This window comes from Nestor notabilis, unplaced genomic scaffold (genome assembly GCF_000696875.1).
Source record: "Nestor notabilis isolate BGI_N333 unplaced genomic scaffold, ASM69687v1 scaffold25097, whole genome shotgun sequence".
Lineage (NCBI taxonomy): Eukaryota > Metazoa > Chordata > Aves > Psittaciformes > Psittacidae > Nestor > Nestor notabilis.
The window spans coordinates 1-23775 of NW_009936409.1; the positions used below are offsets into that span (position 1 = coordinate 1).

General features: G+C 44.8%; 2 protein-coding genes across 2 annotated transcripts; both read left to right on the forward strand.

Annotated features, from left to right (window-relative positions):
- Positions 1-295: 295 nt before the first annotated feature.
- On the forward strand, positions 296-23510 carry WDR78 (WD repeat domain 78; the record flags this gene model as incomplete). Its single annotated transcript, XM_010018332.1, has 16 exons — positions 296-424; positions 1221-1300; positions 3988-4097; positions 4314-4470; positions 6137-6276; positions 7958-8131; positions 8594-8785; positions 10023-10258; positions 11694-11780; positions 13162-13313; positions 14116-14273; positions 14460-14581; positions 15260-15358; positions 15992-16218; positions 16950-17098; positions 23389-23510. Coding segments are annotated over 16 exons (2334 nt in total), but the record flags the coding sequence as incomplete, so codon positions are not given.
- Positions 21193-22875, forward strand: INSL5 (insulin-like 5). Its single transcript, XM_010018331.1, has 2 exons — positions 21193-21367; positions 22637-22875. Exons 1-2 carry the CDS (start codon positions 21193-21195, stop codon positions 22873-22875), a joined length of 414 nt encoding a protein of 137 aa, XP_010016633.1.
- Positions 23511-23775: the final 265 nt, after the last annotated feature.

Sequence of the window (23775 nt, forward strand, 5' to 3'; positions counted from 1 at the left end):
AGGGACCGGGGCCCCCCGCCGCAGCAGGCCGATGTGCCCAGCCCCACACGCTGCACCCCTGCCCCTTCTTTGCCACATCAGTTCCCGTCAGTAAGCTCCTCCAGTCCCAATCCCCTGCCATAGGCAAGGACACCCACTAGAGCAGGTTGCTCCAAGCCCCTGTGTCCAACCTGGCCTAATTCCAGGATTAACATCCTTTAAACCATTCCTGAAGTTAAGGGGTGAGTAATTCAGTGCTTGTATTTGGTTGTTCGCGTTTCATGGATTGAAACAAAACTTCGGTGGCCAATTGCAGGCTCAGGCAACCCTCAAGAGCAAGTTTTTACAGTTACAGACAGGGGAGCATCACAAGCAGCATCTACAGGCACAGAGCCGGAAGCTGCAGAAGCCAATCCACCACGTCCGAGAGCAGAACTGCAGACAAGTACGTCATACGGGTGAGGAGACATTTACACTACTCCCAGCAGTCCGGAGTGTTGAGTTATAGTGGGTGTTAAAAGCTGTCAGGAAGTGGGAGAGGAAGGAGGAAAGGAAAAGCCTGTCTGAAGCTGAGCTGTGGAGGAAGAAAATGATCACAGAGCTTAATCCATTCTGAAATGATGATGATGATGTGTCCAAAACCAATCTCAAATAATAATAATAATAATAATGATTGTAAAAAATTAAGAGTAACAGCCCTCCTCCTAATCTGACAACTACTGGCTTTCAAATCTATGTGAGATGTTGCCTCTAGTACCTCTATGTCTTCACCTAAAAACATGATCTGTTGTTTAAAGACCTTCCCAAATACCTCCTTACCAGAAAATATCAGTACAATAAAAATGATGCACAATTGTTTCTCTCGTTGCTTTGGCTGTACTGTTAATTTGACTTGAATAGTTACAGTCCATAAGCTACTCTTGGTAGTCATTACAGACTAATAATATAGCCATTATAGAATAATAATTTAGTCATTTTATAATAATAAGTTGAAAGGGACACTAGGGCTGACCAAGGAGGGCAAGTGGGTCTGCCATCCAGACAAATGGAGTTTTTCCAGCCATTTGCAGCCATTTCTATTGAGAGAGTTCCAGAGGGGTTTCCCATCCCTTCTGCCAGCTTCCTGACTGGATCCAGGTTATATTCTTGTTCCAGATGAGATAAAACATTGCAAGTGTCATCACTGTCACTTGTTTTGGGGAAACAGGGGAACTATTGTAATTATTTAAGTATTTCTCTAGGTTTTTGATGAAGGAAAGGATGTGACGCCCCATCCACTCTTCCAATCAGACCCAAGTTCTGCTACACTCAGGCAAGACAAGTTATCTACAGCCACAGGATCCCTTTTGCTTGCTCTTTTTCCCACGCAGCAGCCATCAGGAACTAGTTTAGCCTCCTTCTCATGGTAAGTCAATGCACTGGTTCTTAAATCTGGCCTCAAACCTGCAGCAGCCACACTCCTGCTCTTCACAGAGCTTGGGAGCTGGTGTTATTGTGCAGAGCTGGTGAACACACTCTGCTGTCCAAGTACACAAACACGCCTGTCAGTCTTCACTTAAAATTTGGGGACCAGCACAAGTAGAACGAATGGAATTTATCTGTACTCATGACTATGTTGGAACTCCTGCTGGAATGCTCACACATGGAGGTGGAAGCAGACTGCAGCACATGCTCCTGTGATATCTCTAATTTCACTCAAATTCTCCTTCATTTGATTCTCCCCCTCTGCTGCAGAGCCCTCCCTGCAGCCCTGACCCAGCTCTGGGGAACAGCACAAGAGGGACGTGGAGCTGCTGGAGCGAGGCCAGAGGAGGCCCCGGAGCTGCTGCGAGGGCTGGAGCAGCTCTGCTCTGGAGCCAGGCTGAGAGAGCTGGGCTGGGGCAGTTGGAGAAGAGAAGGCTCCTCAAGGGGACACCTTAGAGCAGCTCCAGGGCCTAAAGGGGCTCCAGGAGACCTGGAGAGGGGCTTTGGACAAGGGCCTGCAGGGACAGGCCAAGGGGAATGTCTTGAACCTGCCCGAGGGGAGATTGAGATGAGCTCTGAGGCAGAAGCTCTTCCCTGTGAGGGTGCTGAGGCGCTGGCACAGGGTGCCCAGAGAAGCTGTGGCTGGCCCATCCCTGGCAGTGTTCAAGGCCAGGTTGGACACAGGGGCTTGGAGCAACCTGCTCTAGTGGAAGGTGTCCCTGCCCGGGGCAGGGGTTGGAGCTGGAGGAGCTTTAAGGTCCCTTCCAACAACAAACCAGTCTGTGGTTCTATGATTCCTAAAGCACATATTTTTAGGTAACATACCAGAATGGACCATTTTTAGAGATTGTGATGAGCACCTCATGGTTCAAACCCGATGCCACCCAAGCAGCAGGCTTTGTACTGGTGAGGGCTGCACACAAAGTTACAACAGAACCTACACACAGATAGGCCACAAAGCGCTGTTTAAAGGTTGAGGAGGTCATGTTCTGGTTGTCCGAACAAGGCTGTGCAGTGGAGATGGCGCACTTGTAGCTTGTTAATGCACTCCCTTTAACTGCCTCAGATCCTTTCTGCCTTCCCCAAGCTTGGTTGTGGGTTTTTTTTCCCAAAACTGGAATATATCAACACCTTTCCATCTGTGGGTACGGAAAAATGCTTTGGAAACGTGAGGCCTGGTTTCACTGAAGAGCTACAAACTTATTTTTAAGTATTTTGCCTGTTTTAATGACACTTACTAAGTACAGAAAGCCCTTTTTACAAACTTGTACCTCTCAGTTCAAATACCTACATACTGTTAACACAGTAAGAATCCTCTATTTGAAACCAATTTAGGCAAATTACCACTGTGTGATTATGTGCATCCATTTCAAAAGACACTCTTACACAAAAACGTTTGAGTTAAAGCTGATGAATTACATGTTTTACTACTTAGGAGCTTTACTTACAAACCTTCAGTACAGAGGGAATAAACAAAGTCAATGGACTTGAGCCATTTTCTCTTGGGGTGACAGATTCAATTAAGTCATGCAAATGAAGGTAAAGGACTATTTGTGTTTCAAAGGAAACCTAATGAAGCACATCAGTGTATCAAACGTGTGTGCACACTCAAACTGCACAAGAGGAGATGTTATGTATTTAGTCAAAGGGACTAAAGGACTGGTAAAGTCAGCACTGGGAATAAAACACAAAGAAAAGCTTTATTTACTGTTTTCTTTGGCAAGGTTAGTACCATGGTGATGTCTGAGAAGGAGGGATTGCTCTTTGGGAACTCTCTTTGTCATGTTTCCTAGGCTGGCTGTTAGAAAGGGTAATCCCAGAGGAAGGGATATTAACCAGGAGCAGACACAAAAAACTGACTTAAGAATACAAAGTATCTCCTGAAAACTAAACACATCCTTTTTTTGAGACAAGAGGCCTTCATTTAACAGACAAAATGAAACTATTTCACTTTAGTCTTAAACACAAACCTTAAAAACTGTCTTTTCACCTGCTTTTGGTGTCACTGCTCATGCTCAGCTGTTGAGGCAGAGAAAATCTGCTAACCTCCCAGCTGTACCAAGTTCTGAGTTTTACCTCGCATTCCGATGCCCTCTGTGAACATCACCAATGGTTTTTAACAAGCTGATCACTTCAAAGGACTTTCTGGTGCATTTCAAAGACTTTTCAGCACGTGCAAAGCACCAAAGGATCTGAACCCTGGTGGAGATGGGTGCTGTCTGTGGGTGCACCTTATCACACAGTGGGTAGCGAACACTTCACTTTATTATATGCTAGGGCTGAACTCAAGAGCTCAGTAGCTTCTTTGCCATCAGCTCTTTAATTCCTCAGGATATGCTGTCAGAGGAATTCTTTCTTTTTAAGTCTTCAAACCATTTCTTTTCTTTCCTAAGCCTTCTGCGACTCCTTTCACAACTATCACCATACGTGCTCTTACAGCCCTCGTGGTTTATCCTGGTAAAAACACTGCTATTTTTGTGGCATTTTGCTGACTGACATCTGGTCCCTCACATACTATTTCTGCTTATTTCTTTGTTCCTGAAGGACACATGGAAGCAGCACCACATCTATATCAAACGCCTCAACAACTGACTCTGTACTGGATGAAACAGTGGAGCCTGGCTCTCGAGGGGACACAGCTGCTAGTTTCCCTGGTAAAGAACATGTGCTGTAGAATTAAAGGCTTAATTCTTCTTTGGAACACTGTGATTTGTGAGACACTGCAGCCAGTGGGTGTGAGAAGCCCACCACTTCACTCAGTGCCTCACAACTTTTGGCTCCTGATCATTCAATACTATTCACATTAATTTGTCTTCTTTGACATTTAGAGCAGAAAAGGTCTCACTTGTAGATCTCATCTAATTTTTCAGATGTGCAGGTGAGACAAGACAAGATAAAAGAAGAACTGACAGAAGCAGACTTAGATAGGAGAGTGGATATTTACCTCACAGAGACAGAAACTATCTGGATACTGAATCTGCCAGCTGTTGTGATGTCTACAGAGTCAGAAGATGCTGAAAGAGTTCTGTATGTATCTCTGTAGTTGTGTACACACACGTGCTCAGCACACCCGATTTCTGCTGGTGGCAAAGTCCTCAACAGGCTGCTTACACACAGGTTCAGTGTTCTGACTACTACAACCTGTCATTCCACCTTTGTTTAAAGCCATATTGGGCTCGAGTCTCTCTTTTGACATGACAGCTTAAATTTCTTATAACTCCATCTTGTTGAGTAAATCAGTTCTCTCTTTCACTGATAAAAGAAGGCAGATTAGCAAAGGCAGGGGATGGTAACCAGAGAATATACAGGGGATGGGGGAAAGAGGAGATGGAGAAGCGTGGAATACATGAATTACAGGATTTAATTTTAATGAAAACAATCTGAAATTGCAAACATTTGCACTGATTCTTGTGTGTTGCTTTAGAGCTACTCATGTATTAGTAACAAAAATACAAACAAACTCTTCAGGCTTCCCCTGAGGCTCTTCACAGTGCTCTGACCTAGAAGAAAGCTTACCCCACAAGTGACCTTGCCTGTTAAAATATTGTGTACCCCCTTAGTCGCATCTGGTGTGTTTCTGCTCCAGAGTCTCCTCCCTGGACTGCCATGAACTTTGGTAAGGAGTTAACCCAGAACACCAGGGTTTGACTTATTCCCAGGAGCTGGCTGGGACAGAGTGCAGCAAAGTTCTCTTCATGATGGATGTCAGGCTGCTAGACTTGTCACAGGCTTTTGTAAATGGCAGCCCCAGAGCCTGGGATGGACTGGACTGCAGCTGGCAAGTCAAACAACTGCCTAGGGGAGGTTTTTCTGCTAGTATAGAATCCCAGACTGGTTTGGGTTTGAAGGACCTGAAGATCATCCAGTCCCAACCCCTGCCATGGGCAGGGACACCTTCCACTAGAGCAGGTTGCTCCAAGCCCCTGTGTCCAACCTGGCCTTGAACACTGCCAGAGATGGGGCAGCCACAGCTTCTCTGGGCACCCTGTGCCAGCACCTCAGCACCCTCAAAGGGAAGAGCTTCTGCCTAAAATACTTTTTTATTTATATAAATATATTCACACTATGTTCATGGTAGGACTCCAACCCCCACTGCCTGTGAATCACATTGATGTGATTTTGGGGGAAGAGGAAGAGCATTCTGTGAATCAGACTTAGCCAGTGTACACAGCACACAGCGCCAACCGTACAGGAACAGACAGACTCCTCCTGAGCACAGCAGCCTGTTTGTGATCTAGGGTGTGGTATCACCCCTATCTGCTGTCAGAATATTGAAACCAGAACAGTAGAAAAAGCTTCACAATCCCCACTGACCATCCCTAAGAACCCGAGGGCTGGATGAAACAGAACTACTCTAGTTTCATTTCTGTCTCTTGGACGCACTGCCCTTCATTCCAAGTGATGAGAGCTACATACTTCTGAACCCCACTGAAACCCACCAAAGGTAGCTGGAGTAGCTGATGTCTACCTTTGCAGGCCATTTCTGGTTTAGAACAGCATCACAAGGTCACCACTAGCTGCTGAAAGCCAATACATAGAGTGAAATAAAATCTAGCAATCCAAAAAGCCCCGAGCAGTAAACTTATGCCATGGAGTATCCTCTCTGGTGCAACTTGTGGTTAAATACACCGAGAAGTTGAATGCAAATGGTTTTCAGACAGTCAATGTACACTTTTTTCCCCTTCTTTCCAAGGGAGCGGAACAAGGTTTACACTGACATGTGCAAGAGCAAGGCTGACGATGACCGCTTTGTGGAAAGAACAATGCAAACCATCAATGGAGCCACAAAGAGCAAGGAGGTGCAATGTGACAGAATCATCATGGAAGACAAAGGTGAAGTTCCCAAGTCCCATATTCTTAGAAAGGGTATTTAATAAGAACAGACTCTCACTTACTGCACTGTACCCTTGGCAGTTCATTATTAGAATCAGAATGGTTTGGGTTGGAAAGGACCTTAAGATCAGCCAAATCCAACCCCCTGTCTTGTGCAGGGATGCCCAAGGCTCTGTCCAACCTGGCCTTGAACACTGCCAGGGATGGGGCATTTACCCCGCCCTTTGGCAACCTGTTCCAGCGCCTCAGCACCCTCACAGGGAAGAACTTCTTCCTTATATCTGACCTGAACTTCCCCTGTTTCAGTTTAAACCCATTACCCCTTGCCCTATCACTACAGTCCCTGACGAAGAGTCCCTCTCCAACATTCAGTTTACCTACTAAACATTTATTTGGGCAAACTCCAGCATACAGCTGGATTGTGGGACCTCAGCAGACTCCCTGTACACAGTTGGGATACTGAGGAAAGGGCTTTCTTTCTATCTTCCATCTCTAAGAAGGAGATGTCTCCTCAACTTCCACTTCCAGAGCTACTGTGATTTGTGGTGGCTTTTTCTGTCCTTCATAAAACTCAAGCACTGGTGCTGGTGCACTGCATCTGTTGCAACAAAACAGGCATTACATTAGGAGAGAGCTGCTGTGTCCCGCCTTCCTCAGCACCCTGCAAGCAGCGTTTGCTGCTCAGGAGGCAGAATTCCCCCTATTACTCAATCATGCTCCTGAAATATGACAGGACACAGTTCCCTTTTTTCCCCTTTGCTTCTCAGTGATGTTGGTTTCTATTTCTATTTGCCGTAATGCAAAGAGAAACCCTGGCCTGAGATTCAATGACTTGGGGAAAGCAGAAAATCTTGGCAGTCTCACGAGATAAATGCAATTTTACATAATGTTCAGTCTCAATCCTCTAAAAAAAGGTTATAGGGGAATATCAAGGTTATAGATTCATGTGCTGAGCTGAGCCTCACTAAGGGCATTTTTTTTTGGTGTAGGAGGCCAAACAAAACCATGGGAATTGCCATTCCAAGCATTTCCCTTTGTTTTTGTTACTGTATGTAAAATGAGGGGAGGAATGATGGGGGGGAAGAACTTAAATAGATATTGATCTGATTTGAAAAACATATCTTCCCCCTTTATGCATGCCTTGAGTATCAGCAAAGCTCATTCCAACCCACGTTTGAAAAGCTGAGCATGCAGAGGGAAGACTGTGGAGCATTGTTTGACCCTGCTGAAGGGAAGCCACATAGCCAGGAGACCCTACCAGAGCTGCTGCAGTCACACAGCAGATGTTGCTCCAGCCTTGTTTGAAACCACAGTTGGTTTCAAATCTCCTCAGCCAAACAGTTGGGAGCACAGTGCAGAAAGTAAATCTTTGCTCAGCTGTACATAGTCCTTATCATAAGGAATCACAGCCTGATTTGGGTTGGAAGGGACCTTAAAGCTCCTCCAGTTCCAACCCCTGCCACGGGCAGGGACACCTTCCACTACAGCAGGCTTCTCCAAGCCCCTGTTTCCAGCCTGGCCTTGAACACTGCCAGGGATGGGGCAGCCACAGCTTCTCCACTCAACCCATTCCAGTGTCCCACCATCCTCACAATGAAAAACTAAGATCTCATCTAAATCTGCCTTTATAGTAACATACTGAAACAAGAGACTTGTGTAACACAATGTAATTCATTCCTAGGGGAGATGTCCACTTCCTGGGACTTTTATGATACATTTAATGCATTGGAAACAGAACCAATGTTCAGAACAGAAGGCAGCACAAACAACAACACAGAGAAGACAACTGAGACAAGCAGCAAACCTCACACCACTAAAGAGCAGGATCAGACTACCCCTGTCTCTTCTACCAAAGGTAACGTTCTTCCAGTTTGACATTCCTGCCATGTTTTCATCCTTCTAAACCACGCACATCCCTATGGTGTGTGAAGAAAATGCTTGGTCTGCCTGCCTGGCACTTGAAAGAGAGTTTGCTGAAGACTCCTGGACAGGCCCACACCAAGACCTTGTCTGTGAACTGCCATCATACCTTAAATACAGATCAATAGTCAGTGACGAAGTTTGCTGGTATTTACTTAGGACAGTAGAAGCAAAACACCAATTGGGAACAACTTCACAATGTCTCATCATACAATTTGAGCAAGAAAATATCAAAATTAAAGCAAGAAAAAATTAATAGTGGAAGTATTTTTTGATGATGACAGATTCTTCTATGCTTTTTGCAGGTGGAGGAAGAGGAGATTTCTTATCCCCTTGATTTTTATGTGCTAAGTATTTTCATGTTCAAACTGGCTTTTCCTGTGTTATCTGTTGTCAGGCAGCACAACTTCTGTGACTTCAGAAAGTACTGTTGTTGCCAGAAACCAAGGGGAGGAGAAGGAGTGCCAGTCAGAAGCTCTCCCAGTACCAGAAAACCTTCAGGAGGGTTTATTTTTCATGGAGAGGATTCTAATGGAGAATATTTTCCAACCCAAACTCGCAGCTTATCGGCAGTTTCCCATCCTTACAGGTTTGATTCTTATTGACTACCCTGTTTTCAGCACAAGGCTTGGCCTGCTATTGAGTCACAGAGTCCTGTCCCTCATCCAGTGTCTTTACAGACAAGTCATTTAAGAAGTAGACAAAGGAAAGGAGACTTTAGGAGATGCCAACATGCACTTTGTAGTTTGAAACTCACTTTAACACACATCCCTACCATACTTGGTGGAAAAATTGAACAAATGAGTCCTCCCCTCATGACCACAAACTGAGACTTACTCAAAGTACTAGTCAAACTTGTTTCCTGACAGTTAAGATACAGATTAATTCTGCTACTTCTCCAACTACCTGTTTTCATTGCAATGTCTTTTACAGTTTGCTTGGTGGGGTTTTTTTGGCGTTTCATTTATTTTATGAGAACACTGATGGTAAACAGAAGTTTTAGCCTGATGGATGTTCAGTGTTTAACAACGTACATTCATTGCAGACTCTAAGAGGCATTCCCTGGACCATGTTCTAAGTAACATTTTACCTTGTACAGGAATTCCAAGTTAACACAGGGATTAAAATAAAAATCAAAGGCAGATCCACACTGCTGATACTGTATTGTACCTCCATGACCTAGAGAGCTACAGTTTCTCAGGCAATGAAACTGTGACATCCTGTCACTCTTCAGGAACTAACTACTGTGAGAGCACAATATGGCAGTTTACTGTGTTCTGATTCTGTTAACAGTGATCTGAGATCAATTTATGATTTGTACATTACATAAAGGGGTGAGTAAACAAAAAATACTTGGCAAACAGTCTAAAAATATCCCCTACACTTGATTTTCCCAAGTAATGAGCAACTTACTACAGCACCATGTAACTTACCTATGGTGTTGCAGCATCAAGGTGTAAGTGTGGCTCTTTAAAAATCTGGCATCTAGAAGAAAATCCCTGTTTAGACACATTTTTAAAGATGAGAGATTAGAAACATTCCTGGTAGGGGGTGAACATACATTCCTAGCTTGTTGCTGGGTAGTTAAACCCACTCATTAAACCCCTGGAGCATACCTGGCACACCACAGCCTAATCCAGCCGCATCAACGTTTTAGCTGTAGTTTTAGAAGTTAGGATGCCTTAATTCTTCAAATCTTCACCTCATTTTGGGTTTTTTGCTACAAAATATTTTCTGAAAGGGTAAATTTTGCTTCTGATGTGAATGACTGAAGTTGGATGAGCAAAATGTTACTACTCAGACTCTACCATATTGGTGTGTTTTAGATCCTGATGTTACATCAGACAGTAGTGGTACAAAGAGAGACAAAAAAGAAGCCAAACAAGAAAAGCTTGACAGGCAAAAGGATGAGCAGGAGGAAGCATTCACTGATCCATCAATTCTGTCAGCTCTAAAAGAAGAAATGGCCCCAGTTCCCACATTGGAATGGCTGTGGTCTTACACGTGTGGTTTAACTAATGGTCACAGCGTGAGCAGTATGGCCTGGAGCAAAGTAAACCCAGTGAGTTCACAGATCTTCTTCTAAGCTGTTTCAAAATGGTCTAAGCCATTGTTGGTGTAAAAATAAGCCTCTGATTTTGATGTAGTTTGTTGGGATGTCAGGGAGATGGATTCATCCTTATAGTCAGGTGGTTTGTCTTTGCATCCCACCCTCTGCATTTTATCCTTTTATATAACAATATTGCTACATTATCCTACAGGCTGGACCACTGCAATAGACTTTTCCTACAAAATCTATCACAACAGCTTTAACTGGTCCAGAATTTAATTTAACTGTCCAGCTTACCACGGACAGTCACCTGAGCAACAACATTAAGATAAAAGACTTGGTCTGTTACAGAATTGGAAGCAGAAAGTTAGCCCTCCTACTGCTAAATTTATCACCATTGATGGACTATATTCATTGCAATGGTTTGGGTTGGAAGGGACCTTAAAGCTCATCCAGCTCCAACCCCCTGCCATGGGCAGGGACACCTTCCACTAGAGCAGGTTGCTCCAAGCCCCTGTGTCCAAGCTGGCCTTGAACACTGCCAGGGATGGGGCAGCCACAGCTTCTCTGGGCACCCTGTGCCAGCGCCTCAGCACCCTCACAGGGAAGAGCTTCTGCCTCAGAGCTCATCTCAGTCTCCCCTTTGGCAAGTTCAAGCCATTCCCCTTGTCCTGTCCCTACAGTCCCTTGTCCAAAGCTCCTCTCCATGTTTCTTGCAAGTCCCCTTTAGGTATTGGAAGACTTTCATAAAGTCTCCCCTGAGCCTTCTCGGGATACCACATCTTTATTTCTAACTATAATCTCCCAAGAAAGCAGCATTCATCTAACTTTAAGGACAAGATGCATCATAACAGGCACAGATTTCTAAGCAGCTGGCCTAAGTTTATTCAGTTTGGTTTCAGTGGAGGCGAGACCGTCTCAGACATCTCCGCTTTCACAGCAACGTAAGGCTCAGTTTTTCCAGCAGAGCTCTCTTATGGCGTCAACAAAAATAATGAATGGAAGGAAAGTAAAAAGCAGGTGAGGATGAGAAACATAAAACCAGGAAGATTGCCCCAAGGGAAAAACGAGAGAACATAAAGACCATTTCACACTGTTAGTACACCAGATGCCCAGATATGATTAAGTTGGACACGTTTATAGACTTCAATCTAAAGGGCAAACAAATACCTTTTAAAGTGTTAGTTTCTCTGGAAAGGGACATATTTTTATGCTGGCAGGAGTGGGGACTGCAAACACAGCTGACAGTGGCTATAAATGCACTTTTAGTTGAACCAGCTTCCAGTACTCTAGAAATTCTGTTGTTCTTGTGTGTTACTCCACTTGCACATGAGCATTATTTTTCCACACTTTGTACTTAGTCACTGTTAACAGAAAGTTGCCTTTTAGAAATACACAACTGAAGTCCCAGTGAAACTGAGGTATCTCTGTTCATCTGTGCTTCCAGGATCTTTTAGCTGTTGGTTATGGAGCATTTGATTTTAAAGGCCAGAAGAAAGGCTTGGCCTGCTGCTGGTCACTGAAGAACCCCATGGTAACGAGCAGCCACTTTGTTTTCTTTCTTTTTCCTCAATGCATTTTCCTGCTACACTATTTCTGCTTTATGTATTTCCCCCTTAAAATTTCTAAAAGCAAGACCTAGCAGTGAGGTTGAACTTGCTATCCCAAAGCAAACATCTCTGGAAAACTGATTGACAACAGTACCTAGCAATGTGCTTAAATCTTGACCCCAAGAAAGCACCTGTAGGAAGCAGTTTAGTTCTGTGCCTGTCTGTCCTCTCAACTGACACTTCCAACAGAGGTGATGACTGCACTGGTGGTTTGATACCATGGACATCTGTTCCCAGGAGCTAAACTCACTGCACACAGGCCACCAAGCAACTAACAGATGGTTACTACAGGTAGTACCAGTCTATGCCAGGCAAAGTAGCAATGCAGATCTCTGTACCCCATTTCCAATCCCTAGAGCCACCTACCCAAGACTGTAAACCTGCTCTGTTACTACTGTGGGTAGGCTCAGGTATGTAGAAATCATTAGTTACACTGGAAAAAAGCCTTGAGCACAGCAAATGTGAAAATAAATCCATTTACTTTTTGTTTTTCAAAATTTACAGGCCATTTGTTCAATGCTTCCAAACTCTCATCACAGAGAACAAGTGAATTTTAAATTTAAGGGTTATCCTTTCCAACCCAAGAAAAGAAACTAAATCAAACAAACAAAACCTTCACGCTATACTCACATAGCTCAGTCTTAGGGAACTTGATTTTTTGGTGTTTGGTCTGGAGCAGGCCCATCTAACTTGTTTTACAGTGTAATATTTCTGTGTAGTCTTCATTTTTCCCTAATTACATCAGCTGCAGCAAGAAATCCCAGAATCCCAGCCTCGTTTGGGTTGGAAGCGAGCTTAAAGCTCCTCCAGCTCCAACCCCCTGCCATGGGCAGGGACACCTTCCACTAGAGCAGGTTGCTCCAAGCCCCTGTGTCCAACCTGCCCTTGAACACTGCCAGGGATGGGGCAGCCACAGCTTCTCTGGGCACCCTGTGCCAGCGCCTCAGCACCCTCATAGGGAAGAGCTTCTGCCCAAGAGCTCATCTCAGTCTCCCCTCTGGCAGGTTAAAGCCATTCCCCTTGGTCTGTCTCTACAGGCCCTTGTCCAAAGCCCCTCTCCAGGTTTCCTGCAGCCCCTTTAGGCACTGGAGCTGCCCTAAGGTCTCCCCAGAGCCCCTCTTCTCTAGACTGAAATAAACTGAACCATGTAGAATATAGTACCTGATTTCTGTCTACAAGTAGTCACTATGGCCATCAGGACTTGAATTCTGCAGCAGAGCCTGGCAATTCAGTATCCAGTGCTGAGAAGACCAAGGCAAATTAAGAAACTAACTTCAAACATCCTTGTGTTTTTCTCCTGGTCAGTGGCCAGAGCGCATTTTCCATTGCGAGTATGGTGTTACTGCTCTGGATTTTTCCATGGCGAGCCCAAATCTCTTGGCAGTTGGAATGTACAATGGATCTGTCAGAATCTATGATGTACAGAACTGTAATGACACCGTGCTCTTGGACAGCAGGTAAGGCAATGACTGCACATCTCCACCCACCCTGGTCACCTCTTAACAAATAAAGGAATAGCCACAAGTGAGGACTTGACGGAACACTAACAGCCCAGTCCTCAGCCACCAGCATTCTCCTTCTGTACTGCCATTGTTCTCTACCCTTACTCTGGCTGATAAATGCTTATATTACTTTAACACCACCGGTCCTTATCTGGGGTATGACACTCTCTGTGCTGTTACTGTGCATACAAGGCAAGTTCCCCGTGTTGGAGAGGTGAAACAAATGAGTACTATGCTCTAAGAAAATGCTGCAAGTTACCACCACGTACCATTTCATTCTCCATGTACTTACTAAGACAACCCTGCCCCACATAATAAATCCTTATGGGAAACCAGTTGCAGATTTTGGTGTTTTCTCACTGATTCCACTTGTCAAAAAAGGAGAGAACATCAGAACAGGGGAGGGATAAGGAGGAGTTAAAAAGAAAATGGTGGTGGTGGTGAATCAGGGAGACATGTATCTTTAAGGGCAGCTCCCAGGTCTAGGGCACTCTCCTACAGGCTGATTTCATGATTCAGGTGTCAATGAAAGGTGTGTCAGCACATTAACAGTGCCCTGAACCTATATCTCAAACATGCTTGATAGAAGAAAATGTTTCCTGGAGAAAACAGCCAATGTTCAGATTTCTTTTGTTTTGTTTTGAAGAAAAGCTAACAATATTTTTATCATAAGACTTTATGTTCATTACAAAGTAGAAGGTTAGCTATTTCTTGTCTTTGTTCATCCGTGATTTATCACGTGCATCTTTTGTCCCAGTGAATCCCCAAATAAACATACAGGTCCTGTGTGGCAACTGAGGTGGGTGGAACAGGACAGAGGTGAGGCAGGAGGTGGCAAAAGAGAGAGACTGCTCTGTATCTCAGCGGACGGACGAATAACCGAGTGGTACATACAGAAAAGACTCGACTGCACTGGTAAGCACCGTCCCCTGCAGCATTCCCACAGAGGGACAGCACCTGAACTGCTCCATTTCATTTCAGGTGACATTTATACCAGTTACCATACACAAAACATCTAAGAGCTATTGAGCATTCCAAAGTATGAGTTACTCATAGCACTGTCACATTCCTGTTTGACAAACCCTCTTGCTATTTGCACAGATCTGACGAAAATAAAGCGAAAAGAAAGTGAGAAGAAAAGATTACCAGGTGAGAAAGAAAGGAGAAGCAAAGTGCTGATATCTCGACAGGCAGCTGGGATGTGCTTTGACTTCCATCCAAAGGTAGGCTCAGAATGTCCATCCTGGCTAAAGTCTTACCTGGGGAAACCACACAGCAGGGGTGAAATCCTCAGCTGGAGCTACTTTTATATGCACTAGGCTGGGACTTGGCACTGGTACTTGAAGTATATTTAGTTCTGAAACAAATTGCTTCTTAGCTAGTAACAGTTTTACCCAAGATGGATGAAACGATAAACCAAACAAGTAACCCCTGTGTGAGAACAACTGCATCATCTCAGCCATGTTATTCACCTTGGGCCAGATCCTAGAGTAGATCTCTCTATGTTGGTCACATCAGTGAGAACTTGACTGTTCAGCACCTCCCGAGCTCAGGCTCCACATGGCTGTGCTCCTCCTCTTTAGCCAGCTGAATATTTCCCACAGAGCATGTGAGGAATTCATCTGTTTGCCCATGTGGATTGCAGTAAGTCTGAGATTTCCAGGAGTCAGAACTCACAGTGTATGCTCTGCACAGAGAACACACATCACAAATCCCACACATTCTGGCACCACTGCATCTACTGCACATACTCCTCAACAACTCAGTGCACAACAGCCTGGCAGCTCCACCCTACTTCCTCAGGGGACTGTCCCTGCCAAACTCATCCAGTCCTTTCACAGACTTTCAGATGAGTGAGAAATAGGTTAAACCAATTTAGGCTACTTTTACCTTTCTTTCAGGATACAAACTTTTATCTTGCTGGAACAGAAGAGGGTTGTATCTACCAATGCTCTTGTTCAAGCAATGGGCAGTTTCTAAAGACATACAGGGGCCATAAGGTGAGTGATACATAGAAAAAGCGATGACAGCAGAAACTGCTCATTTAAGTTCACAAATGTATTAGTTCCTTCACTTATTTTTACTAAACAAAACATCTGCAACAAAACAAACCTAAACTTCTATCAGAAACCAGTTCCCATAGCATAAAGCATCACAGTCTTATAGGATCAGTTTCTACTATAGATTAAGTAAGTTATTGAAACTTGTATTATAAACTGGTTTAAAGCTGCAGTTCTGGCTTTATATTAAGAAAACAACCAGTAATGTGATTGTCCTGCAAACCACAGTTAAATAGCCTCCCTTCTCACCCCTGAGTGAAAGGTAGCAGAACATTAACAGCACCTCTTTTGCAGTAAGTCTCTGCCTCATCCAAGAAGCTGCCCTCTCACCATCACAGTTTCCTAACAACTGGTGAAGGGGCAGAATCAGCTGAATCCTTTTTATTCCCAAGATCTCTCCTGCCTTATCACATCAGTTCCATCCTAATTTCCAATGGGTGACACATGATGCCGGTTTTGCTTTTAAGGTCAGAGGACAGCCAGGCATTTCCAAGAAGGGTCCCTATTAAAAACCATCCTGAGAGGCTGTAGCTCTAAAATAACACGGTTCTTTGTTTCTTCCCAAACACCAAGGGTCCTGTGTACAAAGTCACCTGGAACCCTCTCAGCACTGACATGTTCCTCAGCTGCTCTGCAGACTGGAGCATTATCCTGTGGCACCAGGATTCACAGACACCTGTTTTAACCTTCAGTTCTGCCAGTGCTTTTGTTCATGATGTTATGTGGTCTCCGAAATCAGCCTTCATGTTTGCAGCAGTGAATGAAAGCAGAGTAGAAATTTGGGATCTCAGGGTCAGCATGTAAGTAAATACTTTTCTCAAGGAAGATTCTGAAACTTAATGGCACAAAGGCTGCACACTATTGCCTGATCAGTGTTGTTATCGGGTCAGGCCACCTCCCTGACATTTGCTTGCTCAGTTATTGAAAGTATAGCATTTTAAAATACTCATTTTGTAACAGCACATGGTAGTTACCAGAGAATTGTGATTACAAGATAAGAAGCTGGGCGCTTTATGGAACTGATAAAAGGGCAAAACTGGGGTGTTATTTTCCCTGCAGAAATCACAGATTTCTGCCACAGTTAAAAGGAAAAGTAACAGAACTGAAACACTTCGGACCTTTTGTGAAGACAAGATGGTCAGAAGTTGAGGCATCTCTCACATTTCCCCTCTACTGTAAAGCAGGTGCACATCTCACCTTAGTCTGTGGCCTTGCACTGCTGGGCTGTCTCATTCAGTATTACCAACAGCATGAAGCCCATGTGGAGTGGGAGCCTGCCAAATCTGGTGGCAGCAAAAAGCAAATTCTCCATATCATAAAGATATCACCCCGAGCCCGTATCAGGCAATAGAACGGATTTTAGGCAGCCAGGATATCTTAGTTAATAGCAGCTGGGATTTTAGTTCTGGTACAGGCCTAAACAAAACACTGTTTCATTTCTTAAGTCCTTGAGTTAATCTAGAACGTAAACCAAACATCTATCAGGCTCAGTCAACACAATGTGACCTGTTAATTCTTGCCTCCACTGCAGCTTGGAGCCCATGCTGTCTCGCTTTGCCAACCCAACAGTCAAATTCACATCTGTCCTCTTTGCTAAGAACACCGACTGCCTTCTTGTAGGAGACAGTCAAGGAGAAGTTGGTGTGTTTTTGCTGCAGAACCTGGTTGCTCCCAACAGTAGTAAGGTATGATCTGCATGGGAAAGGTGGTAGCTCACAGAAACCTGTGTGCTTGTCTAGCACTTCATTCTTCTGCAAGGGGGTTTCTGTCAAACACTAGCTAATAAATATTGGAACAGGTGGAATCAGATACAATTCCATGAGCAGATTAAACCCCAAGGTGGTTCCTGCTCTTCTGCAGGCCATACCACTAGAAACCTCAGGAACAGTTAAGTCAGTGTTGAACTTCAGGTTTCACTGATGACAAATCCAGAGGTTGGCCACAGCTGGATTTGGGAGGGACCCTTGTGTCAAGGGCAGGAAGGTGGAGCTGCCTCTAAATGCAGACTGCAGGTGACTGTACTTGGCAGAATGCCTGCACCTGCAGACAGTGCAGGACCTGCCCTCTCATGGCCACCACCAAGATAGTCTCACTTTGCTGGTGGCAGCAAACACATCAGCCCTTTGGCTCTGTATTGCCCTCACTCTTCCAGAAGCTACCCTGGGTGCTCCAGCACAAGACAGATCCCTCCTCTGATCCATCCATGCTGATGTCCATCTCAGCTTCATTCTTAGGGTATTACAGGTTAATAATTCACAAGTGGCAGTGTTGCATTTAGAAATTCTGGTAATTACCAGACTCATTTGCCAAGTGCTGTAAACCATAGAGCAAAAAGATAGTTCCCTTAAAAAATAAAAGTGAGGCCATTGTCATCTCAGTCTCCCCTCTGGCAGGTTAAAGCCATCCCCTTGTCCTGTCCCTACAGGCCCTTGCCCAAAGCCCCTCTCCAGGTTTCCTGGAGCCCCTTTAGGCACTGGAGCTGCTCTAAGGTCTCCCTGGAGCCTTCTCTTGTCAAGGCTGAACAACCCACATCCCTCAGCCTGTCTCCCTGCCATACATTTATCATCTTGAAGATTAATTTCCTTGAAAAACAAGATATATGTTTGTTGCTGACACTACAAACGCAGTCCAAGCAGGCCTGCCAAAAAGTGCTGTTTTCAAGGAGCACTGTTAGAGGTAAGCAGTACATCACCAGAGCTCCAAAGAAGAATCAGCTGACGCAACACAAACTACCTCAGCCTGTTTGCTGGGTGCTCGCCACGCAAGCAGTTCTGCTCTCAGTTTGTAAATAGGAATTGTGAATCACTGCATGTCTTACACTGCTCTTTTTTTTCCTCTTATTTTACAGGTTTAAGGCTTTACATTATAGGATATAATTGATCCTGCTGTAGGTGTTTAACAGTAGCTAAACAATACCCCTTCTTGGCTGGTAGACAGTGAGAAAGACCTATTGTAGTTTTAACAGAAACAGTTTATTCTTTTTCAATCATTAAAATTTCTCCAAGAAACATATTGGTTAGAAACTTCCTTCAAATGCTCTAAATTTTCCCCTAGAAGTCACACCCCCCCAATACCCCCCCGCCATTAGACAAACTATTAATACACAGCTGGCCTTGCCTGTAATACAGAGGTGGGAACAGAAAGGTCTCCATGATCTTTTCTCCTTGTGTGTTTTCTCCTTAGTTTTTCCACCAAGGCGTTTTCTCCTTGGGTTACTCAAAAAGCAAAAAAGCCAAAATCACCTCCTGCATAGGCCACTCCAAAACACAGCCTAAACCCCTACCAGGCTAGCCTGCATCTCCCCTGTGAGATCATACAGTAAATGAACAGAATTCCCATGAGATCCTAGAATCCCAGCCTGGTTTGGGTTGGAAGGGAGCTTAAAGCTCCTCCAGTCCCAACCCCTGCCCCGGGCAGGGAACCTTCCACTAGAGCAGGTTGCTCCAAGCCCCTGTGTCCAACCTGGCCTTGAACACTGCCAGGGATGGGGCAGCTGCAGCTTCTCTGGGCACCCTGTGCCAGCACCTCAGCACCCTCACAGGGAAGAGTTTCTGCCTAAGAGCTCATCTCAATCTCCCTTCTGGCAGGTGAAAACCATTCCCCTTGTCCTGTCCCTACAGGCCCTTGTCCAAAGCTCCTCTCCAGGTTTCCTGGAGCCTCTTTAGGCACTGGAGCTGCTCTAAGGTCTCCCCTTCAGGAGCCTTCTCTTCTCCTGGCTGAATAAGGATCTTGTCTCTCATTCCGTAAACCATCACTGAGAGTGGAAGCTGAGCTTTGATTAGCATCAGGAGCTGCAGACCAGCCCACACCAGGTACAAGGAGAGACCAACCTTGTTCATCCCCTGATGAATTAGGATAACATAAAATTGCCATTTAAACTCACTCTGCTCCAAACTGACACTTTCAGAAAGCTCCTCACATGACACAACAGTGTCCAGGCTGCTGGACCACGGTGTCTTAGAGGATTTCCAGAGCCTGACTGCTCACAGAAAATACAGAGCATCTCTACAGATGAGTCACTAAGACCAAGGAACTCTGTCACAGGAGCGGGGTGACACAAAGCTCGGCAGTAAAGCTCCCTGCCCCCCATCTGACGGGGGCGATAGCTGCCTGCTCCCTCAAGCATTACATCTCAAGACATGTATTCCATAGATACAGAACACTCAGACCCTCTCAGTAGCCTGACAGTAAACATGCAACATTTAAACACATCACTGAAGTTAAAGACCATTTGTGAGGCATTAACATTTACTTCCTTCTGTGTTCTGCACATTTTACAGGGACTGTGCAAGCTCACCCTGGACATAAAATTAATCTTTGTGCATTTCAAAGAAGGACACCCATTAAGGTGAATCATGTGTTAATCATTATTACAGATCTGAACAAAATACACCATATATTTTCCATTGGTGGTTCTGATTGTTTACTCACTGATGCTACTGGTAAAAAACAAGCTTTCTGTCAAGGCTGTAACACATCGTAATTCCCCCTGTACACAGTGTAAACTTGTCATCTGGAACATTATGGTGCTGGAAAACACTTGTAGTGCTAGGAAGTGCTAGAGATCTCCTAAGATCCTCCTGTATTTTGCTCTTACACAGAATTTCTGACCTCATAATTGCCAGATTTTCTCCTTAAGGCATTTTATTGCAAGATGTTTTTATATAAGCTGATGGCAACTGCAGCCGACAACATCCAGAGCAACAGGAAGGGACCCCTCTCGTAATCTACTAACCTCTGGTCCTGGAGCACAGTAACACTGCTCCACCCTGCTCCAGTGAACCCAGTTGTGTCTTTCAGCTACCACCAGAAAGAAAAAAACAGCCAGGCCCATATCTGTATCTGTTCTTGCTGCGTTTCGAGCCGTCTCCCGCTCTGTTCCATGACTTTTTGGAGAAGGGCTACATCCACAGGCCTCACTGCAGAGACATTTGAGCTGTGCAGCTGCACTGGAGCTACTTCCAGGCAAATACCTATGGATGAAAACTGACAACCAACTCCATCACTCTGTACAGTTTGTCACAGCCAGTTCACAGCCAGCTCCATGTGCTGCCAGATCGCGTCCTAACACTCAGCACACCAGGAATCAGAGCAGGGCATCTACAGGCTCAGGTGCCTGCATGAGCCACAAAACCCCCTCCGTACCCCATTTTGTTGTGAGTGACTGCTCAGCACCAGCAGGTTACTCCAAAGTGTCCACAGTTGCCAGCTTGACAAAAGAACAAGACAGAGGTAATGGAGGGGCACACAACTGGGGATATCACAGGAGTTAACTCCTTCTTAGTTTGGGATCACGTACAGAAAAAGACCTGATGCCACTCAAACTGTGATAATGGGCATGACTGGGAAGAGGCTGTGTGCTGTGTGGGAAACACAGGAATGAAACCCATTATCTACAAATCATGTAACAAACACCATCTCATTTTTGCAGAACATACACATTAATGGTATCAAACTGAGCCTGCACCCTAGAAGCATGTTATACTACACGATGTTCCTATAGCAAAGCAGTTCCATAAGGAACTCCTTAAGGACACTTTAATATGCGACTGAAATCCCAGCACAAATCCTGAAGCACATAAAACATCACTGGAAGGAAACAAGCCATCAGCTTGTTTTTAGCAAACATTAAGTCATCCTCAGAACGAGCTGTTACTCAGTGGAGCGGACGGGCCCTCCGTATAAAGGTGAGGGTGGCAGCAGAACTCACTACCTTAGCCTCACAGATCCCTCCTGCCCCACTAACACCAGCCTCCAAGCACCCGGTCTGCAGCATGAGGGGCACGGTGCTGGTGCTGGCCTCACTCGCACTCCTGATCACAGCACAGGAAGGCAAAGGTGAAGGGAACACCATGAGGCTCTGCGGGAGAGACTTTGTCAGAGCCATTGTCTTCACGTGTGGCGGCTCTCGGTGGAAAAGGCACTTGACTGATTATCAGTACCTGTTTGGTAAGTACTCATTAACACATTACAGCCTTTCTGCCCCCTGGAAGGCATGCCCAGCTCCAAGGGGATTCTGAACCATGTCACCTGCAGGCTGTGCCTAAGGGCAGAGCTGTGCCCTCTGCTGCTGCTGCTCCCCTGAACAGGCATCTCAGATGCCAACAGCACAGGCTCTGCTTGGAGACAGCAAGTTTTCTGTTTCCTTGCAGCTTGCTTGGCATAGCTTAAATAAAATACATTTAGATTGAGACCTTCCAAGTCAACCTGAGAAACCACGAGTTAAGGCCAAGGCTACCACTAGGAATCTCTATGGCGATGACATTTTAAATGTCAGCGACAGCTTTGCACAGTCCATGGAAGTTCTTTACCGTTATCTTCAGTAGGACACACCGCTTTCCCCATTAGAAACTATAATACGACTTAAGAATATTATTATTAAAGTATGTTAAATATATACTCTACAATTTAAGTACCTTCATGTGGTGGTGTATATTTATATTTATTAGCACAGTTTTAGACAGAGTCAGAAAATTCAGCCATTACTGCTAGAAATTTCTAACTCTGATAGGTTAAAATAACCAGAAAAAGGAAACTGAACAAGGCAGATGACAGGAGCAGAGGCTTTCTACACCTTCCATGCAGTAACTTCTGTCTTTTATGAAAATTGTATTGTAGCAGCAGCTTTAAACAAACATGAACAGTGATGCCACCTGCAATGCCCTACCTGAGAGTCTGTTACAGGAGAAACCCCTGCTGCTAAACTAAGCCAGAGAACTATTACACCTTTACAGGTTCCACAAGGCAGTGCCCAGTTGTACTGTGGTATTTACAGTGCACCTGAATCACAAATGTAATTTAAGTGGGAACATCCAGAACTTTGAAATTGTGGGGTATCTGATGTTTTAACACAACATCTGCCTTTCAGGAAACCTGCACGCAGCTCCAGTGCCAAACACATCAAATCACAGTTTTACCCTTCAAAGCAAATATATCAGTGTGAGACTAATAAGGGAGTGTTCTACAAACAAGACTCTCTAACATAAATCCAAAAATTACTGGGTTTTTAACATGTTAATCACAGAATGGGGATATCACATGTCTATTTTAATACTGCCCTGGTAAGAAGTCAGTGATCTGGTATATCTTGTTCACACTAGAAACACAGAGGATAGATAATACCTTCAACTCCCTGGCTGTAGGTTGGTCTGTCTTTCTAGTAAACATAACTATTATGAACTACTCATGATTCCATGACTTCTAATTTTCATGTGGCAGAGAATGAAAATCCCCTGCCTCTCTCACAAGAGAACAACGGCTATGCTGACCCCTCAACGTACACAGACCAGAGGCTGGAGACGGACAGCGAAGAAATTCCCAACGAGAAGCCCGAGTCAGAGCAGGACTTGCAGCACTCCAGGAAAACATTTGTGCTCCAAAAGCGCGAGGTAGCCAAGCTGCTCACCACCTCCTGCTGCAGCATCGGCTGCCCTGTGCTGAAACACAGCGGATGCTGATGAGGTTCGATGTCACGGCTTTCACGTAATAAATAATCATGACATAAACCAGTATTATTTCAGTTGTATTCTTGAACTGTAGCTTTATTCTCTGGAGCACACTAGGGAGTAAAGGCTGAATGTTCAATGTAGTGCAACCCAGCAAATGCTGCAAGGACAGTTCAGGCTGGAATGCCACAGTCTTCACAGTGGTTTAGAGTTAAACTTCTAGTCATTAGTACAAATATCTCGTCCCACCTAACTACTGTTCTAGTTCCACATAAAATGCAATAAACCAAAAAATTTATTATATGCTCATTCTGTTATGAAAACCCAGCAGCAGGTTTCACCTGTGAAATATGGGCAGCAACAAGTCCTTTTTCAGAACCAGAACCAAACCCAGGCCATGCAGACAGCTCTGTCAGCGTGTCACACAGCGAGGTCCATCAGCCAGACCCCAACACCACAGCAAGGAAGGGCTGCAGGCAGGAGCTGCCATCAGTTAGGACCAGCCCCAAACTGGACAGGCAATAGCCAGGATTTATTTCCTATTCCAGCTGCTTCCAGCAATGGCTACACGAGGTGGACAGTTAATTTGCACCCAGGGAGACTGGAAACATACTTCTGAGCTCACAGGGCTGTACTTTCTCTCTTAGTTATAGATAGGTATCAACTGAGAATCCCAATTCAGTTTTTCTTTGCTGGATTCAAGCACCTTCAACAGAAGGGCCCAGACACGTTAGACCTATATACTCTGAAGATGATAGAATTTGAAGATGTTTTTCACTTGATTTCAAGCGAACTGAGCTAGTCTTCTCCAAGCAGAACCAGCCCCCTTCTTTAGGCCACCTTTTCTGTACTCATCGTGCAGGAGCAGCCAGGCCAGAATGACTCCCTCATTCTCCTTTCCTCTCTTCAGCA